The 16,927-nt window shown below is 40.9% G+C and overlaps 1 protein-coding gene across 2 annotated transcripts; it reads left to right on the forward strand.

Moving 5' to 3' along the window:
- Positions 3,295–9,463, forward strand: PCDH20 (protocadherin 20). 2 transcript variants are annotated; one of them, XM_021417765.1, is made up of 2 exons: positions 3,295–3,418; positions 4,467–9,463. In XM_021417765.1, the coding sequence occupies exons 1-2, from the start codon at positions 3,368–3,370 to the stop codon at positions 7,164–7,166; spliced, it is 2,751 nt and encodes a 916-aa protein (XP_021273440.1). In that variant the 5' UTR covers positions 3,295–3,367; the 3' UTR covers positions 7,167–9,463. The 2 variants fall into 2 exon arrangements, with proteins under 2 accessions (XP_021273440.1, XP_021273431.1); XM_021417756.1 differs by lacking the exon at positions 3,295–3,418 and adding an exon at positions 3,458–3,867.

Here is a 16,927-nt window from a genome sequence, read left to right on the forward strand (position 1 = left end):
CAGCAAGTGTTTTCCTGGGACTTTGGGAATGGCTCACAAATGAAAAAAGAAGAAGCCAGGAATGAATGCACTCCACTGCTTCTTTCCCACCCCTCATCCCATATCCCATGTCCCATACACAGCTGGATTACTTCTCCTTAAACACGAGGTTTATTGGACACATTACTCTTTAAGGATCCTCTAAGTCTTACTAGATGTTGCTAGTTTCTAAAAAAATAAAATATTATGGAGGTACCAGCTGCTCCAGGAAACTTTAAATTCTGCTGCTACACTTGTGGCTTAATAAAATAAAATGTATCAAGTATAATGAAAAACTGAATGCTGTAATAGTATTGGCACAGCCTATTCTATCAGAAACCTCAGGGAAATGTGGCGGTGATGGTTAAGAAAAACGGTACAATAATAGGTCAGTAATTTTAAGATGATAAGAAAAGGAGATAAACTGAGATATCAGTGGGAAATAAAAGTTTAAGATAGAATTTTATAGGGACGTCAGATTCATTCGCAAGAAAACTACTTATTCACTAAAACTAAGGTTATAATCAGTCTACGAAATTCAAACTCCACATAAATCAGTGTCAAAATCTGACTGAAATCCAAATGAGTCAATATTTTGCCAGTGAAATGAATGAAATTAGAGCAGATGTGAGTCAGCTAAAAGCATCTGTCATGTCCAGCTAAACTAACTGGAATGTGTTTTGAGTTTATGAGCACCTTTCAAACTGAATGATCTGCAGAACAGTTCACATGAATGAGAATTTAGTGAAGGACTTGGGTACTTTGATTGCTCTCTTAAATTATACATGTTTGCTGTGAACTGTATATACTGTACTACCTGTTCTACTTTTGCTAAAATTGAATGGTAAACATATAAACAAGGTCAGTAAGGGCAGTACATACTGAGAAGTTTCAAATCCTGGAGATTAGTGAATAATAAATATAGCTAGCCCTTTTATCGGTGACCTGATACTCTGCTCTTTAAGTTGTGTATGATGATTGTGCTAATGTCTTTTTGGAAATAAACTGATATTAAAATGATAGTATGTTTCAAAGAGGTCCACTGAATCAAACAGAGCCTGATTCTGCTGCCACTGACTTCAGGAAGAATAAGGAAAATCTTTAATTCAGACAATCAGTTCTGTACAGCTTTTTGGACTGTGATTTTAATTGTAGTTCCAGGAGAAAAAAGAGTATAAGAATCTGGGGGTGCTAGCTCAGATCTGGCTGAACATGAGCCAGCAGTGTGCTCAGGTGGCCGAGAAGGCCAATGGCATCCTGGCTTGTATCAGAAGTAGTGTTGCCAGCAGGAGCAGGGAGGTGATCATGCTCCTGTATTCAGCCCTGGCGAGGCTACAGCTTGAGTACTGTGTTCAGTTTTGGGCCCCACCACTATAAGAAAGACATCGAGGCCCTCGAACATGTCCAGAGAAGGGCAACAAAACTGGTGAGGGATTTGGAGCATAAGTCTTATGAGGAGCAGCTGAGGGATTGTTTAGTCTGGAGAAGAGGAGGCTCAGAAGAGACCTTATTGTTCCCTACAACTACCTGACTACCTGGTTGTGGTGAGGTGGGGGTTGGCCTCTTCTCCCAGGTAACAGTGATAAGGACGAGTGGTAATTGCCTCAAGTTGCACCAAAGAAGATTCAAGTTGGATATTAGGAAAGGCATTGGAAAAGGCTGCCCAGGGAAGTGATGGAATCCCTGGAGGCTTTCAAGAAAAGGGTAGATGTGGCACTTAGGCACGTGGTTTAGTGGTGGTGAGTTGATGGTTAGACTAGAAGATCTTAAAGGTCTTTTCCAGCCTTAATGATTCTATGATCCTATGATTCTATGAAAACAGGAAGAATATTTTTTTGTTTTGAAGGAAAAGCTTTTGCTTCCCTATGTATCTTTAGTGTCCAAGCTGATGTCAAACACTTGCATGCTGTGCTTGCCGTGGAGTGTAGAGATGTTGAAGGTTGTCCTGAGACCATGTGATTTAGACAGTTTCATTTCTTGCACAAGCTCTACCTTCATGACAGGTAGCTCCACCGTACTTGATAAATGCAACTGCCTACCAGAACTGTAATTCTTCAGCACTTAGCAGCAGACTGGATCCTGACCACTGAACATTTACTTTAAGGCTAAAGATAGAGACCTTGCAGAGAGTCAAAATGAGGAACGCGGTACAGGTCAGCTGCCCTTTTGATAGCCCAAAACATTAAGGAAATGTGTAATTGGTCTGGCACTATCTGTTGGTTCCCAAGAACTGATAATTTCATGCAGAGTTCTATGGTAGTTTTACAGTCTATCCACCAAAGACTGGATACGATAAGATAAGAACACACGATTTTCTGCCACAAGAGTTCTCCAGGTTCCAAGCCAGCTGGAAATTCCCCTTGCAGCTCTAATTTGTGCACCTTCCCCCAACTCCTCAGAACACTTCCATTTTATGCAGACACAAGGTCTTGGCTACACTCCTTAAGTTGAGCCAGTTTCTACTTCTCGCTCTGCCTGCTGGCACCCACAGCACATCAAGGAGACATTAAGGTTGGAAAAGACCTCCAAGACCATCTAGTTCAACTGTCAACCCATCAGCACTATGCACATTAAACCATGTCACTCAGCGACACATCTACATGTTTCCTGGACACCTCCAGGGACTGTGACTTCACCACTTCCCTGGGCAGCTAAAGGAGAATAAATTTTTCCTAATGACCAACCTGAACCTTCATTGGTGCAGCCTGAGGCAATTACCTCTCATCCTCTTGCTGTTACCTTGAAGAATAGGCCAGCTCTCACCTCACCACAAGCTCTCTTCAGGTAGTTGTAGAGAGCGATAAGGTCTGCCCTGAGCCTCCTCTTCTCCAAACTGAACAACCCCAGTTCCCTCAGCTGCTCCCTGTAAGACATGCTCCAGACCCTTCACAGCTTCGTTGCCCTTCCCTGGACACACACCAGGGTGTCAATGTCTTTCTTGTAGTAAGAGGTTCAAAACTGAACACAGTACTCATTCCACAGGAAGGACAATCCGTTTGTACATTTAGATACATTTGCTTCTTCTTCCTTTCAGGCAGGAACATCTCCATCCCCTGCTGGTCCCGCTGCCTCCCACCACACACAGCCCACCCCGGGTGGAAGTCGAGCGCTCCGCCGCGCTCAGCGCTGCCTCCCTACCCCTGCCCGCCCGTGGCTATTGGCTGAAACCCCTCCCTCCCCGCAGCGGCCCTCCGAAGCGGAGGAGGAGTGTCGTGGGCGGTGCGCTCGGCGCAGCCCAGCCCAGCGCGGTGGCGGCGGCGGCGGCGAGGGAATGGGCTGCCGCGGGGAGGAGAGGCGCCGGGCGGGCGGCGGAGCGGGCGGGCGGCTCGGGCGCAGCCGGCGGCCGGGCATGGGGTCCCCGGGCGGTCGCGGCAGCCCCAGCGCCCGCGGCAGCCTGCAGGTGAGGGCTGGGGCGGTGGGAGGGGAATCGCCGCGTCCTGCCTCCCCGAGCCCGTCTTCGCACGCAGCAGCAAAATTCGGGTGATAGCTGTTAGGGGCGCATATGTATATAGGTGTTGGGGGTGTTTTATTTATTCTCATTTTTATTTTTTTCCTCTCATCTCCGATCTCCACAGATCAGAGCTGCCGTTAAAAGTTTTGTTGTTGCTGCCGACGCGCGTTGTAGCGTAGCGGGTAGCTGCGAAGATGGGAAAGGGTGGTGAAAATCAAAAAAAAAAAAAAAAAAAAAAAAAAAACAAAGACGAGGGAAGGAGGAAAAGTCCCCCATGGAGACGACACCCGAAGTTACTTCGGGAGTCCCTTCGCGGAAGACTGGGGACGCGCTTGCCAACCAACGCCGGCAACTTCCAGCGCGCTGCCGCTCCGCGGCTCCGCTGCTCGCGTCGCGACGTGAGCTGGTGCCCGGTGGAGCTCGGGGCTTGGGGGCGGCCGTCGGCCGTGGTTGGGCTTGAGCTGTAGGAAGCGCGGGCATGCGGAAAGAGCGAGGCTTTGGGCAGGGGACTGGGGCGGAGGGGTGTGAGGGACGTGTTTCACGTTCCCGCTGTGGAAAGGAGAGTGGGTGAGGAAGTGTTTGAGAGTCTACTTGGGGTGGAAGGGTGAGTGCTGCTGGTGGGAAAGGGGAGAAGCTCATCGGAATGGGGAGGGGGAGAAGGGGCAGATGGCTCATCAGGGGTGCAAGTGCTGCTGGGTGGGTGGGGGTACTAACGCCCTTGGGTCATCCCTGGCAGTGAGTATGTGCTGTGGGGAGTGCAGCTGGTGTTGCCTAGAGGGTACAGATGGTGATGCCCTAGGAGTAGCTGCTGTACTGAGGTGGGGGAGGGGAGAGGGGGAAAAAGAGAGGGGAGAGATAATGGCTTCTGGTTGCAGATGCTGCACTCCCAGCTCACAGTGTCTGTAGTGGGGGTGGTGGGCAGGGGGTGGCTGCCTCTTGCCTCTCCTCCTTCTCTAACACCACCCTCCCCCACACCCCTCTGCTTCTCTCCCCCCAGCACTTGCTCCTCTTCCTGCTCTTCGTTGGACCTTTCAACTGCTTTGCCAGTTACAGCCGCGCCACTGAACTCTTCTACAGCCTCAATGAGGGGCTGCCTGCCGGGGTGCTCATCGGGAGCCTGGCCCGTGACCTGCAGCTGCCTACAGCCGGAAGGCAGCACCCTACATCTCCCCAGCCTCCCCTGTCCTTCACCTTGGCTTCTCGTGGCTTGGGAGGACAGTATGTGCACCTGGACAACCGCTCTGGAGAGCTACACACTTCGGCCTTGGAGATTGACCGGGAGGCTCTGTGCATGGAGAGTGGTGGGGCCACTGTCCCTGGAGAGGCAGATACTGTCTCCTCGTCCTCCTCATCCTCGCCTGAGTCATGCCTGCTTCTGCTGGATGTGCTGGTACTGCCACAGGAGTACTTCCGCCTGGTGAAGGTGAAAATTGCTATCCGTGATGTCAATGACAATGCTCCCCACTTCCCTGTGCCCCACATCCACCTCTCGGTGCCTGAGAATGCACCGGTGAACACCCGCCTGGCTATTGAGCACCCTGCCCTTGACCCTGACGTGGGCACCAATGGTGTCCAGACCTACCGTCTCCGAGATAACTATGGTGTGTTCACCCTGGATGTGGAGGAGAACGAAAGTGGAGAGCGGACCCCCTACCTGATTGTCATGGGGGCTCTGGACAGGGAGACACGGGAGGAGTATATCACAGTCATCATTGCTGAGGATGGGGGAACTCCTCCACTTGTGGGCAGTGCTACCCTTACTATTGGCATCAGCGACATCAATGACAACTGCCCCCAGTTCAGTGACTCTCAGCTCAACATCACTCTTTATGGAAATTCCAGCCTGGGAACACATGTGGCCACTGTCCATGCAGTAGACCTGGACCTTGGATCCAATGCACAAATCACCTATTCCTACAGCCAGAAGGTCCCTCAGCCATCCAGAGACTTGTTCCATCTGGACGAAAGCACAGGAGTCATCACACTATCCAGTAAGGTTGATGGGAACACTCCAAGGTTTCACAGGCTGATCATACTGGGCAATGGTCCTGGTTGTATCCCTGCTGTTATCACAGTGCTAGTGACCATCATCAAAGTCATGATGAGGCCACCTGAAGTTGTCCCTCGTTTCATAGCTAGTGAAGTGGAAGGAGTGGTGTACTTAAAGGAACTGGAGCCTATCAACACACCAATAGCATTTTTTACCATCAAAGACCCTGATGAAAAATATAAAGTCAATTGCTATTTGGATGGTGATGGGCCTTTCAGGCTTTCACCATATAAGCCATACAATAATGAATACCTGTTAGAGACCACAAAACCTTTAGACTATGAGACACAGCAGCTATATGAAATCTCTGTAGTTGCATGGAACTCTGAAGGATTTAATGTAAACAAAGTAATAAAAATACAAGTTTTGGATGACAATGACAACTCACCAGTGTTCTCTCAACAGCTGATAGAATTATCGATTGAGGAAAATAACGTTCCCAATGCTTTCTTGACCAAACTGCATGCTACAGATGCTGACAGTGGAGAAAGAGGGGAAGTGTCCTATTTTTTAGGGCCTGATGCCCCTTCCTATTTTTCTTTAGATAAAACCACAGGAGTTCTTACAGTTGCCACCCAGTTGGATAGAGAAGAAAAAGAGAAATACAGATACACTGTGAAAGCAGTCGATTCTGGATTCCCTCCAAGAGAATCAATAGCAACTGTCACCATCACTGTACTGGATAAAAATGATAATAGTCCAAGATTTATCAATAAGGATTTCAGCTTTTTTGTGCCAGAAAACTTTCCAGGTTTTGGTGAAATTGGAGTTATCAGTGTCACAGATGCTGATGCAGGACAAAATGGATGGGTTGCCCTTTCAGTTCTGAATGGAAGTGATATTTTTGTCATAGATACTGGAAAAGGAGTTTTGAGAGCTAAAGTCTCTCTCGATAGGGAGCAGCAAAGCTCCTATGTTCTGTGGATTGAAGCAGTTGATGGTGGTGATCCTCCCTTATCTTCTACTGCAAAAATAACAATCCTTCTTCTAGACATAAATGACAACCCCCCTTTGGTCTTGTTTCCTCAATCTAATATGTCTTATTTGTTGGTTCTTCCTTCTACCCTTCCTGGCTCTCCCATCACTGAGGTCTATGCTGTTGATAAGGACACTGGCATGAATGCAGTCATAGCATACAGCATCATAGGAAGAAGAGGCCCCCGACCAGAGTCATTTAGGATTGACCCAAAAACTGGTAATATCACCTTGGAAGAGTCACTCATGCAAAATGACTATGGTCTGTATCGGCTGCTTGTAAAAGTTAGTGATCATGGCTATCCAGAACCTCTCCATTCCACTGTCATGGTGAATCTTTTTGTCAATGACACTGTTAGCAATGAGAGCTACATTGAAAGTTTGTTAAGAAAGGAACCTGATATCAATATAGAAGAAAAGCAGCCACAAATATCCGTAGAACCTACACATAAAAAAATGGAGTCAGCATCCTGCATGCCTACTCTAGTAGCTCTGTCAGTAATAAGCTTGGGTTCAATCACTTTAGTAACTGGGATGGGCATTTACATCTGTCTAAGGAAAGGGAAAAAGCACCACAGAGCAGATGAAAATTTGGAAGTACAAATCCCATTAAATGGAAGAATTAACCTGCACATGTTGGAGAAGAAACCAGTGGAGATTTCTAACATTTGATGTTTCCTTGTGGATAATCCTAATCAATATCTGAGAAATCTTGGACAACTCTGAAACACCTAGCCGTGGGCTGTATTGACAGGTTGCAGTGAAGGACCGCTAATTTATAACTTAATATAAATGTAAATAGCTGTTTACAGTTTTTTAAACTCAAGTTCAGTGTACAGCTTTTTTATGGAACCTTAGTACTAACAGCTAGCACCATGTCTATAAAAACATAGACATCATTTGCAGCTTTCATTAATCAGTATGATCAGTGACCGTAAAAAAAAGGGGGGGGAGGTAAGAATTCTTTAAGCTTAAAAAGTCTTTTTAACCACAAGAGGGCATCAGATGCCCCAAAGCAGAGAACCGTCCATGAGATAGACAGTATATATTTTAAATATATTGGTTTTAGTATAAAATGCACATCGGCATACAGACAGTTACACACAAAAAGAGAGATGTCTGTCCCGATGTATGTATAAATAAGAGAATAAGAATATTAAAATGCACTATTAAAAGTAAATAAAAATAAAAGTAAAAAAACCAGAATGTTTATTACCTCACAAGTAAAGCTTACACAGTAGGATAGAAAAGGCATTAACAAGAAGTGCAATTCCTGTTGAGAAAAATGCAAGATACTGTAATGAGAATCGGAACTGCTGTGACATCCCATCTTTCATTTGCTTTAGATTTCACCCACATATTCATTTGTTCCAGCAGTATGCTGGTCATTTTTATGAAAAATTATATTTAATGTTTCCTACAGGAAATAAAGACAAAAGCCCATGCTCATCCTCATAAACATGCCAGATGCAGGGAAGCAAGGGAATGGCTAAATCTTTCATTGTCACAGAAGTAACATTTTTTGTACTTTGAGCAATGTCGGTAGTACTCCATCAGTTTGGTTGTGCAATAGATTTTTCATGTGATATTTCTGAATCTGATCTGCCAGACGAAAACAAAAATTTCTTCATATTCTAGAGAATTATAGGACTTAGTTTGTACTGACTGTTGCTCCTTTCTGGATTGGTATTTCATGTGAAAGATCTTATTTCTGACTTTTGGCTACCATTCCTGGCTCCTTTTCATTGGCTTTGATTTTGGATTAGATCCAAAATCTGACTTGTCAGACTGGTGGCATATTTTTTCGATAATTTATTCTTTGCTGTACCCTCTGCAGCAAAGCAGCAGGTTTATCAGTGATGTCTCACTTTCACTTAGTTTTAAGAGCTGAAAACTATCTTTTGTATGATGATTACATCAGATTTCTGTGTGAATGAGATAAATTAGTGTTATGCTTAAAACTGATTATTTTGGTTTCTGGCATCGTATGTCTGTAATGTACCAGAAGTGTTTATATGTCTGCAAATTAAAGCTATATATTTTCTTAATAATTTATTTTCTCTTTCTATCTTATAATGCTTAACGCTATTTTTGTTACAAGAAATACATATTTCACAAATGCTCAGCTGCTGGCTATGTTACAATTCATTGTATTTCCCGGAATTAGTACACTGATTCTTTATTGAGGATTTGTGCCATGCTTTTTGGTATTGCTAGCAAACACAATCCTATTTCAGCTGATGTAAGTTGGGCAGCAGCTGATACCTGTTTTAATAGAAGGGAGTGCAATTTGAAGTAATTTTTTTGGTTTTCTTTCTGTGAGTGGCACATTGCTTCACCTCGGGCCTATTGAAACCTTCTTATAGATGGTGATTCTACTTAGTCTATATAAGTGTGTTAAGATAATGCTCAGACTTTGCCATTCTACCTATTAGAAACAGATATTCTTTTTTTCAGTTTAGAATATTTTCTGTTTATGCACAGTTTCATAGCTGTGTTTCACAAAAAAATAATTCAAGCCTGCCAAAGGTTTGTGGATAATCACTTTTTTCATTTATTTTAATATTATGAAAATATGAGAATGCTACATATTCCTGAAATTCATTTGTCACAGAGAGGCATTGCCTATTATTTCTGAAGAAAAATGAAATTAATTCTTTGCACCTGGCTTCTGTATTACATATACTCTGGGGGAGGGAAGATAGATCTTCTGCATTTTTTTCTTCATTAAGGAGACAAGGTAACTGATAAATGGACAGGATTCTTTTCATTGCTCTTTTATTATTTGAATTAGAAGTCCAATATCTTCTCAAGATTATACAAACAGGAGCAAACCCTTGACTTATGAAATATAGTAAAACCTGATCCTGCAACTTGTGTTCCTATGACACTTGGTGGATACCTTCATTCCAGTTTCACAAAAACAGACTTACACCTCTTTAATTAAACTCATTTAGTTTAAATGTGCAGCTCCTCTTGTTGCTTTTGTTTGGTTTGTTTCATTCAAGCATGTTATTAATGAGTAATAAAATGTAATGGCATGAGCCTGTAAAAACCAAAGTACTGCTCGCAGAGCATTTTTCTCCCACAATTTTCCACACATTTAAAGAAAACTGATTTGAAATCACACCTGCAGCCATACTAGCGCCACTTCTTGTAAAAATGCCTTTAACCCGAATAATACTTCATAGAGTAAGAATACATTTCTCTCTTTCTGTGTGCAGAAATGTAGGTAGGAAATGCCACTGAAGGTAGTGGTTAAATATGCATAGTGAGATTGTTTGTTTTTTTTTTTAAAAAAAAAAAAAAAGAAACCAGAACAAAACACAAAACCAGACAGCTGGCAGCAGCAAGCAGTAAGTATGCAATTTGAAGCCCAACAGTGCTCAAAAATCAGAAATCCTAAATTCATAGCACCTGGGATTTTTTTTCCTCCAGAAAATGTACTTTCTCTTTCTTAGTGGAAAAATGCTTGATAACAGCTATACAGCAGACATTTCTGTGACCTTGCTGTTTCCAAAGTATCCCTTACAGAATTTCCTTTCACACAAGTAAATAAATAAATAAATGAGTATAACTAAAGGAAATTAGACTCCAGTATAAAAGGCCTATTTTATTACCACTTTGTGGCAGTGCACTTGCCAAAATAGATGCAAATCTTGTCGACACTGGTAGCTGAGCTGGCACAAAAATAAATGTCTCATTCATTTATAATATCCATTGAACAATCTTGCAGCAAGTGGGTGCTCTTAGTTGAGATTGTCCTAAACTTTGTATTGCTAACGCCTCCTGAACTTACCATGCAAATTCACTAGAATTAACAAATTAAAAATATATTTTAAAAAAAAAAAGAAAAAAAAAATGGGCAGAGAGCCCAGTGGCAGTGGGCAGAGAAAATAAGTTCAGTCTTCTCATTTTCTGTTGCTTTTATATATATATATATATATATATATATATATATATTTGAAAGATCTAGGAGTCCTATTACTCTTTGAAGTTACTGTTTGATGCAAAATTAACCTAACACCTGGCTGAATATCAATAAAGGATGAGACCTGAAAATGTGGAAAGGGAATTAGAGCACTTGGCTTTTCCCCGTGTAAAAACTCAAAAAACAATCTTATGGCCTTTTAAGTCCACTTTTCAGTACCTAGGCTCAAACAAATCTGCACTAGAGTCCATTGAGGACAATGTAAAATCTGTCACGATCTTAATGGAATGTCTGATGAGAGGCTACAGTGTTAGAGCAAAAACTGGCCTCCAGGAAAGCAATGACAGATCCATGGTTGCTGACTGGGATTTCATTGTAATTTTTCTATCCCAGCTGCTATTTTGGGAAGGTTTCATTAAAATACTCAAACACATAAAGAGAATACTCCATGAGAATTTCTCCCCCTGATTGAAAGTAATGAACTATCAGGGAGCAGTGACCTGCATCACAAAATTATCTTGCGGTTTGTCATGAGTGGAGATAAATAGCATCTCTGCCATGAAGAAATCAGCAGAGGAACGTGCAGAGTGTTTCCTTTCACAGTGCAAGTGTATTATCAGAGACATGCAGAAAGCTGACTGCTACCTTTCCTGTTCTGCAGTTGTCACCAGCTACCTGCCACCATTGATTTGTGTGTATGTCCCTTCTCACTCACAATGAAAAACAAAGCAAAATTATTAATTGTGATGTATCAGCTAGCTGAAATACAAAGTTGATTTAGACAACTCTCCTAAAGAGCTAAACTCATCTGTCTTCCTTACCAAAATAATTTGATTCTAAAAGAGATGTCTAGTGAAATTTTAAATTGAAATAAAGGTATTTAGCCCCTCAATTTCCTACAGAGTACAGTCCTACATTTTTTTTTTTATATGAGTGATAGTCACTGAGACAGATAAAAGTTGCAGGAATTAGCGTTATGTTCTATTCTAATAGTGTGGGAAATATCCTGAAGGAACCATTTGAAGGTCTCTGACTTACTAGTTCTTAAGAGGTCATTCTGAGCTATGAAGTTTCAAATGATTTGCAATGTGACATAATTTACAATTTTGTTAGTTAAAGTATGTGTAAAAATACCTGTGTATACAGTGTTTCTATTTCCTTTTCAGTCTCTGTACCAAAGTGAAGCAGCAGATAAGAAGATAAAACTGCCCCCTGAATTCTGATATCGAAGGATTAAAAAATTTTGGTTCACAAATAAATGTGAAGAGCTCTGTTTTTCACATTACAGACAAGAAAAACACTTTAATTCTTACCAGCACAGATTGATAGGCCTTGTATGCTGTCTAACATGCTGTGTGCTAATCTTTCACTATTTTTAGCTCTATTTTCATTCTAGTTTCATCAGGAATGAAGTTTAAATACCAAATTTCAACTCCTAAATATTTGTGGAGACAGCGTACTTTGAACAGATGCTTAGAAAACATTCTGAATGAAGAAATACTGAATCATTTATGATGCATTCAGTCATTCCACAACTTGTGAAAACTAATATATCGTTAGCGTTAGAGCTGCAGTTTTTCATGTCGCTATCTAATGCTGCTAGTAAGTAGTAAGTATTTAAATCAAATACATTATATGGAACATGTAAACCATGTTCAAATGGAGATCTCTTGCCTCCTAAGCGTATAGTTAGATTTTGCTCTCCTTCCTGCAGCCCTAGCAAGGAAAATTCAGTCTTCTGTCCTTCTATCTATTTTGTCTTATTTTCCATCTTCAAAGTTTTAGCTAAATGTTAATCTTCAGAGCAAGTCACTTCAGAGCAAGAACACTTACATCTTTGTGCAGAATAGGAGCAAAGACAGTGACAGCTTGATTCCACTACCTGTGTGCCAGCATCTTGTGGCGCTTGAGATGCCTTAAGGTGTTCCCATCTGGCCTCCAGCTGCCAGTCTGGAAGAGTACAGCCTTTCCACCAATGGACTGTCATAACTGCCAGCCCAGTGTGGATGCTCTGGATGTTTTAGAAGGGGTCCACTCAACCCTTGTGTGTGTTGAAGTGAGTTTTTGATGAGATTCAGTTCCATGTTTACGCATCTACATGGAAATGTCTACAGGTGGTTACGAACCTGTGAACTGGGAGCTTAAGCTTCCATTATTGTCTGTGAATGTCTCGTCAACACAGTCAACAGAGCTTGAAGGTGCTTCAACTTGCTCTAAAGAAGATATTCAACTGAAGATTTAGTTGTTCTGAAAATTAATGTCAAGTGCTATCTTTCCAGATAGCCCTTGACCTTCTCAAATTTCTGCAGAGGACTATCGGGAACACTTGTGCCTTTCTGGTGTGGTAAATAAATGCCAGATGTGCAAAGTAACACATAAAACAATGTAAGAAAATTATAGATTGGTGTGTTTATATCACTCCTATACACACTGAGTATAACAACCTCTCAGCTTCGCTGAGTAGAGTGTGACAGACTATAGAAGGAACTTAAAACCTAGACAGACTAAAAAAGAAAAAGACCCATCATATCTAACTGTTAAGTTCTAAAGCCAAAATAAATTCATATCTGCTAACTATGTTGATTTTAACAGAGCCATCCATGACCTCTGCTGTGAGTGAAGAGATAAAGTACCTGAAGTACCCTTTTTTTTCTCTTTTTTTCTCTTTTTTTTTTTTTTTTTCAGGCATATCATGTCCTTGGTAAGCACTGGATTTTTACCACGCACAAACTTTACAGTTTACTCAGGCTAAGATTTAACTTCTGTGTTTCAGTGAAAGAACATAAATCTAGGTCATGAATTGAGGTACAGACTGCAGTGTTAGGCACTTCCTCTAGCACTATAATTCATGGAGAGAAACTGGTGTCTCAGACAGCACCAGAAGTGCCAGGGAGGTGAGGAGAAAGCCATTTGCTCTCAGTGTAGGTGCTTAGAGTTCACATGACTTGTCTTTCAAACACTTTTTTTATAAGCTGTGGCGTTCCATCCTCTTGGGCTTCACTGTTCAAAATGTTATCATGGCTTTATCCCATTTTTTTTCTTTTTTCTTACCAAATTGTTGAGTGCAAGTCACTCCCATAGAGTACAATAAAAAATGTACCTCCTAGATTGAGGAGACACCAGCATGCATTGCCTACTAAACTGGGTACTGGTCTTGAACTGCTGTTACAAGCACTTCCAAAGCCTGTCTTTAAACAGCCATCGTCAGGGAGAGAGGGAGAAAGGAAAAAAAACTTTTAGGAGGAAAGAAAGCTGAAGTAAGTGGCTAATTAGCTACTGCTCTGACTCACACCCAGTCTACCTCATGGTTCATATAGAAGCAGATGACAAAGCTTGGCCCATCACATAAAGACTGTGTTAAAGTGAAGTGATTTGACATAGGTGACATAAAGTTTTAGTTATGCAAATGAGAACTCATAACCAATTCTAGTGCTCTTTCCTCCAAGATCAGCAGCTTGTGGTGTTAAAAAAAAATAATAAATAGTAATTTAAAAAAAAATTTTTAACCTATTTTGAACCTCTGAAATCCTTACATTGTAGAGCTTCTTCAGAGGTATTTGTCTCCTTATACTTCAGGATTTATAGACACATTAAATTCAATCTCATTTTCATTATACCTACTGTAATCCCATTAAAATTGCATTCTCAAGATAGTTCTGTGGTAGAAGTTGGTCTTCCTCTGCCTAAGGCTCTGTTTTATGAAGAATGTATTTATAAAGCATCTGACTGGCAATCAGGGTACAAAGCAGAACTACATTTCAGAATGTGTTTTACTTGAGGACAGACTGAAGTAGAAAAGAGCAAAACAGAACAAGTATAAATAAATGCAATGAAAATGAAGGGATCCTTTACAAAGATTGCAAGTGGGAAACAAATAGAAGCAGTCAGAAATGATATGAGGAATTATTCTGTGTCTACTGGATTTACTATGTATAATCAGCTGCGCTAACAGTCCCCTTTCTTAACCTGTAAGTATGAGAGCTTGTCACAGAGCATCTGGATTTCCTAATACAAATTGCTAGCACAAAATACATTAGAAACTGATTCTCATTCTCAGCAGGTCAAAGTTTTACAGAGAAAAAAGGGCTTTGAGTTGAACATCTCTGAAGTGTCTGTTTCATTATGATAACAGGATCTTTCTGTGGTGATTTTCTGTAATGTTATTATGTTGGATGCATTCATTTTTGCTAACTAAGGACAAAAAGATCTTATTAGAAACATTTGTATCTTCTCAGCCAAAATAAAAGCTGATACTGTGACATAATGTTTCCCCAGGAACAGAGAATGCTGTTAATGAAATGAGATTTTTTTTTTCCAACAATACATAAATACCAGACATGCTTTGGTGCTCACTTTCTTAAAATACAGAATGATAAGACAACTTTCATTTTCATACTTATAAACAGAATAAACACTTCATTCCAAGAGTAAGAAGACGTTTTTAATAAAATGCTTGGTTAATATAGGGTAGGTCCTGTAGATGTATTCTCTTCAAATATATTCAAATAGCTGCCTTGCACAACTACCTAAAATTCCTCTACATGTTTTGAGTTTTATTTTATTTTGTTTTTCCTTCTTTATAAATCATAAGGAAAAAGCAAAGGTCATGCAGTTGTCTTGGTGTTCTCTTCTATTTATTCTCATTTACCAGGCTAACTTCAGCTGAATTAAAAGCACAAGAATGCTTATCTTTAATTGGCTTTTCTTTGAATTTGAATTGAGTTTTCAGAAATACCACGCATGAGCTTATGCATCTAAACTGTAAATATATGAACGTCTGAAAAAGCAGTAAAGCAAGTGGGCATACACAAAAAATAAAAGTTTCACTCTTGACTGTTCAACATAACTAACATATTAAGTTTCTCAAGAATGGTTTTCACTGTGGTTTTGTAATGAAAACAATTCAGTACCTTTAGCTGTATGTACTTAGGAACTCACATCCTCAGAGGCTTTGCTGCTCCCCTTTCAGGAACTGAATAGCCTTATCTCTCACTACTGTAAACCTAGTTTAAAAGTGTATAAGTGTATATTTGTGTATATCAAACTATCATAACAGCAGAAGATTGTGTGGAAGAAATGGACTTGGGGGTGTTGATCGATGCTCAGCTGAAGATGAGTGAGCAGTGTGCCCAAGTGGCCAAGAAGGCCAGCAGCATTCTAGCTTGGATCAGAAATAATGTTGCCAGCAGGAGCAGGGAAGTGATCATCCCTCTTGTACTCAGCACCAGTAAGGCCTCACCTTGAGTACTGTGTACATTTTTGGGGCCCTCACTACAAGAAAGGTGCTGAGGCCCTGGATCACATCCAGAGAAGAGCAACAAAGCTAGTGAGACATCTGGAACATAAGTCTTATAAGGAGCAGCTGAGGGAACTGGGATTGTTTAGTCTGAAGGAGACCCAGGGGAGACCTTGTAGCTCTCTACAACTACCTGAAAGGAGACTGTGGTGAGATGGGAGTTGGCCTCTTCTCCCAGGTAACTAGCGATAGGACTAGAGGGAATGTCCTCAAGTTGTCTCAGATGAGGTTCCAGTTGGATATTAGGAAAAATTTCTCCTCTGAAAGAGTGATCAGGCACTAGAATGGGCTGCCCAGGGAGATGGTTGAGTCACCATCCCTGGAAGTGTTCAAGAAATGTTTAGATGATGTACTGAGGGACATGGATTAGTGGGGAAATACTGATGGTAGGTGGACAGTTGGACTGAATGATCTTGTAGGTCTTTTCCAACCTTGTTTATTCTATGATTCTATGATCATTTTGTATGCAAAAATCAAATGGGTCATTATTGTCCATCCACAATATTACTGCTCTAAGGACATTAAAAAAATGAAATGCTAAAGGGTCAAATTGTTTTCATTTATAGTAAATTACATTTTCTATAATCTTTGATGTCAAATCAAATCTAAACATCTTTAGAACAATAATTGCATTTGACTGAACACAGAACAAGTAACTTAATGAACAATACTTTGAACACTTAACACTTATTCTAAATTTTAACTCAAAATATTATGAAACTTAAAGGTAGTGAAGACTGAGTTTTACATTTCATAAACATCCAGAAATATCAATTCATAATTCATTCCTAGCTCATGTTCATCCAATTTAAGCTTCAGGCATTTATATAAACAAATTAGGAATAGATACCTCTAAGATTTCTTCTCCAGTCGAGCAACACCAGAAGTGTCCTTCTTATTCAGATTTTATATGGCTTATGACAGTGTTCACGTCGCTCCAAGCTTAATCCAGAAATGCAATAATCAGGATTCCTACAAAAGTACCTCACTGAAATACCACAAATTAAATAGAATTACTCTAGCGCCTATAATAGAACAGTTATCATTTTTTCCTTCTCAAATTACAGTATATGGGAAACCGTCCCGAACTGTCGTGGAGTATAAAACCTTTATATGAATTAAGACAACTTCCTCTTCTTTTCTGAATGTGGAAGGTTTGTTTCTGCATTTGTGTTTTACTTTAATATAGTAAGTGTGGATGAAAAT

Source organism: Numida meleagris, chromosome 1 (assembly GCF_002078875.1).
Source record: "Numida meleagris isolate 19003 breed g44 Domestic line chromosome 1, NumMel1.0, whole genome shotgun sequence".
Lineage (NCBI taxonomy): Eukaryota > Metazoa > Chordata > Aves > Galliformes > Numididae > Numida > Numida meleagris.

Bases quoted from the DNA above. Each gene is read 5' to 3' on its own strand.
- PCDH20 (XM_021417756.1), top strand. From the start codon at position 3,664: ATGGGAAAGGGTGGTGAAAATCAAAAAAAAAAAAAAAAAAAAAAAAAA. The intron at 3,868-4,466 runs GTGAGCTGGTGC...CTCTCCCCCCAG, and splicing joins TCCGCTGCTCGCGTCGCGAC to CACTTGCTCCTCTTCCTGCT.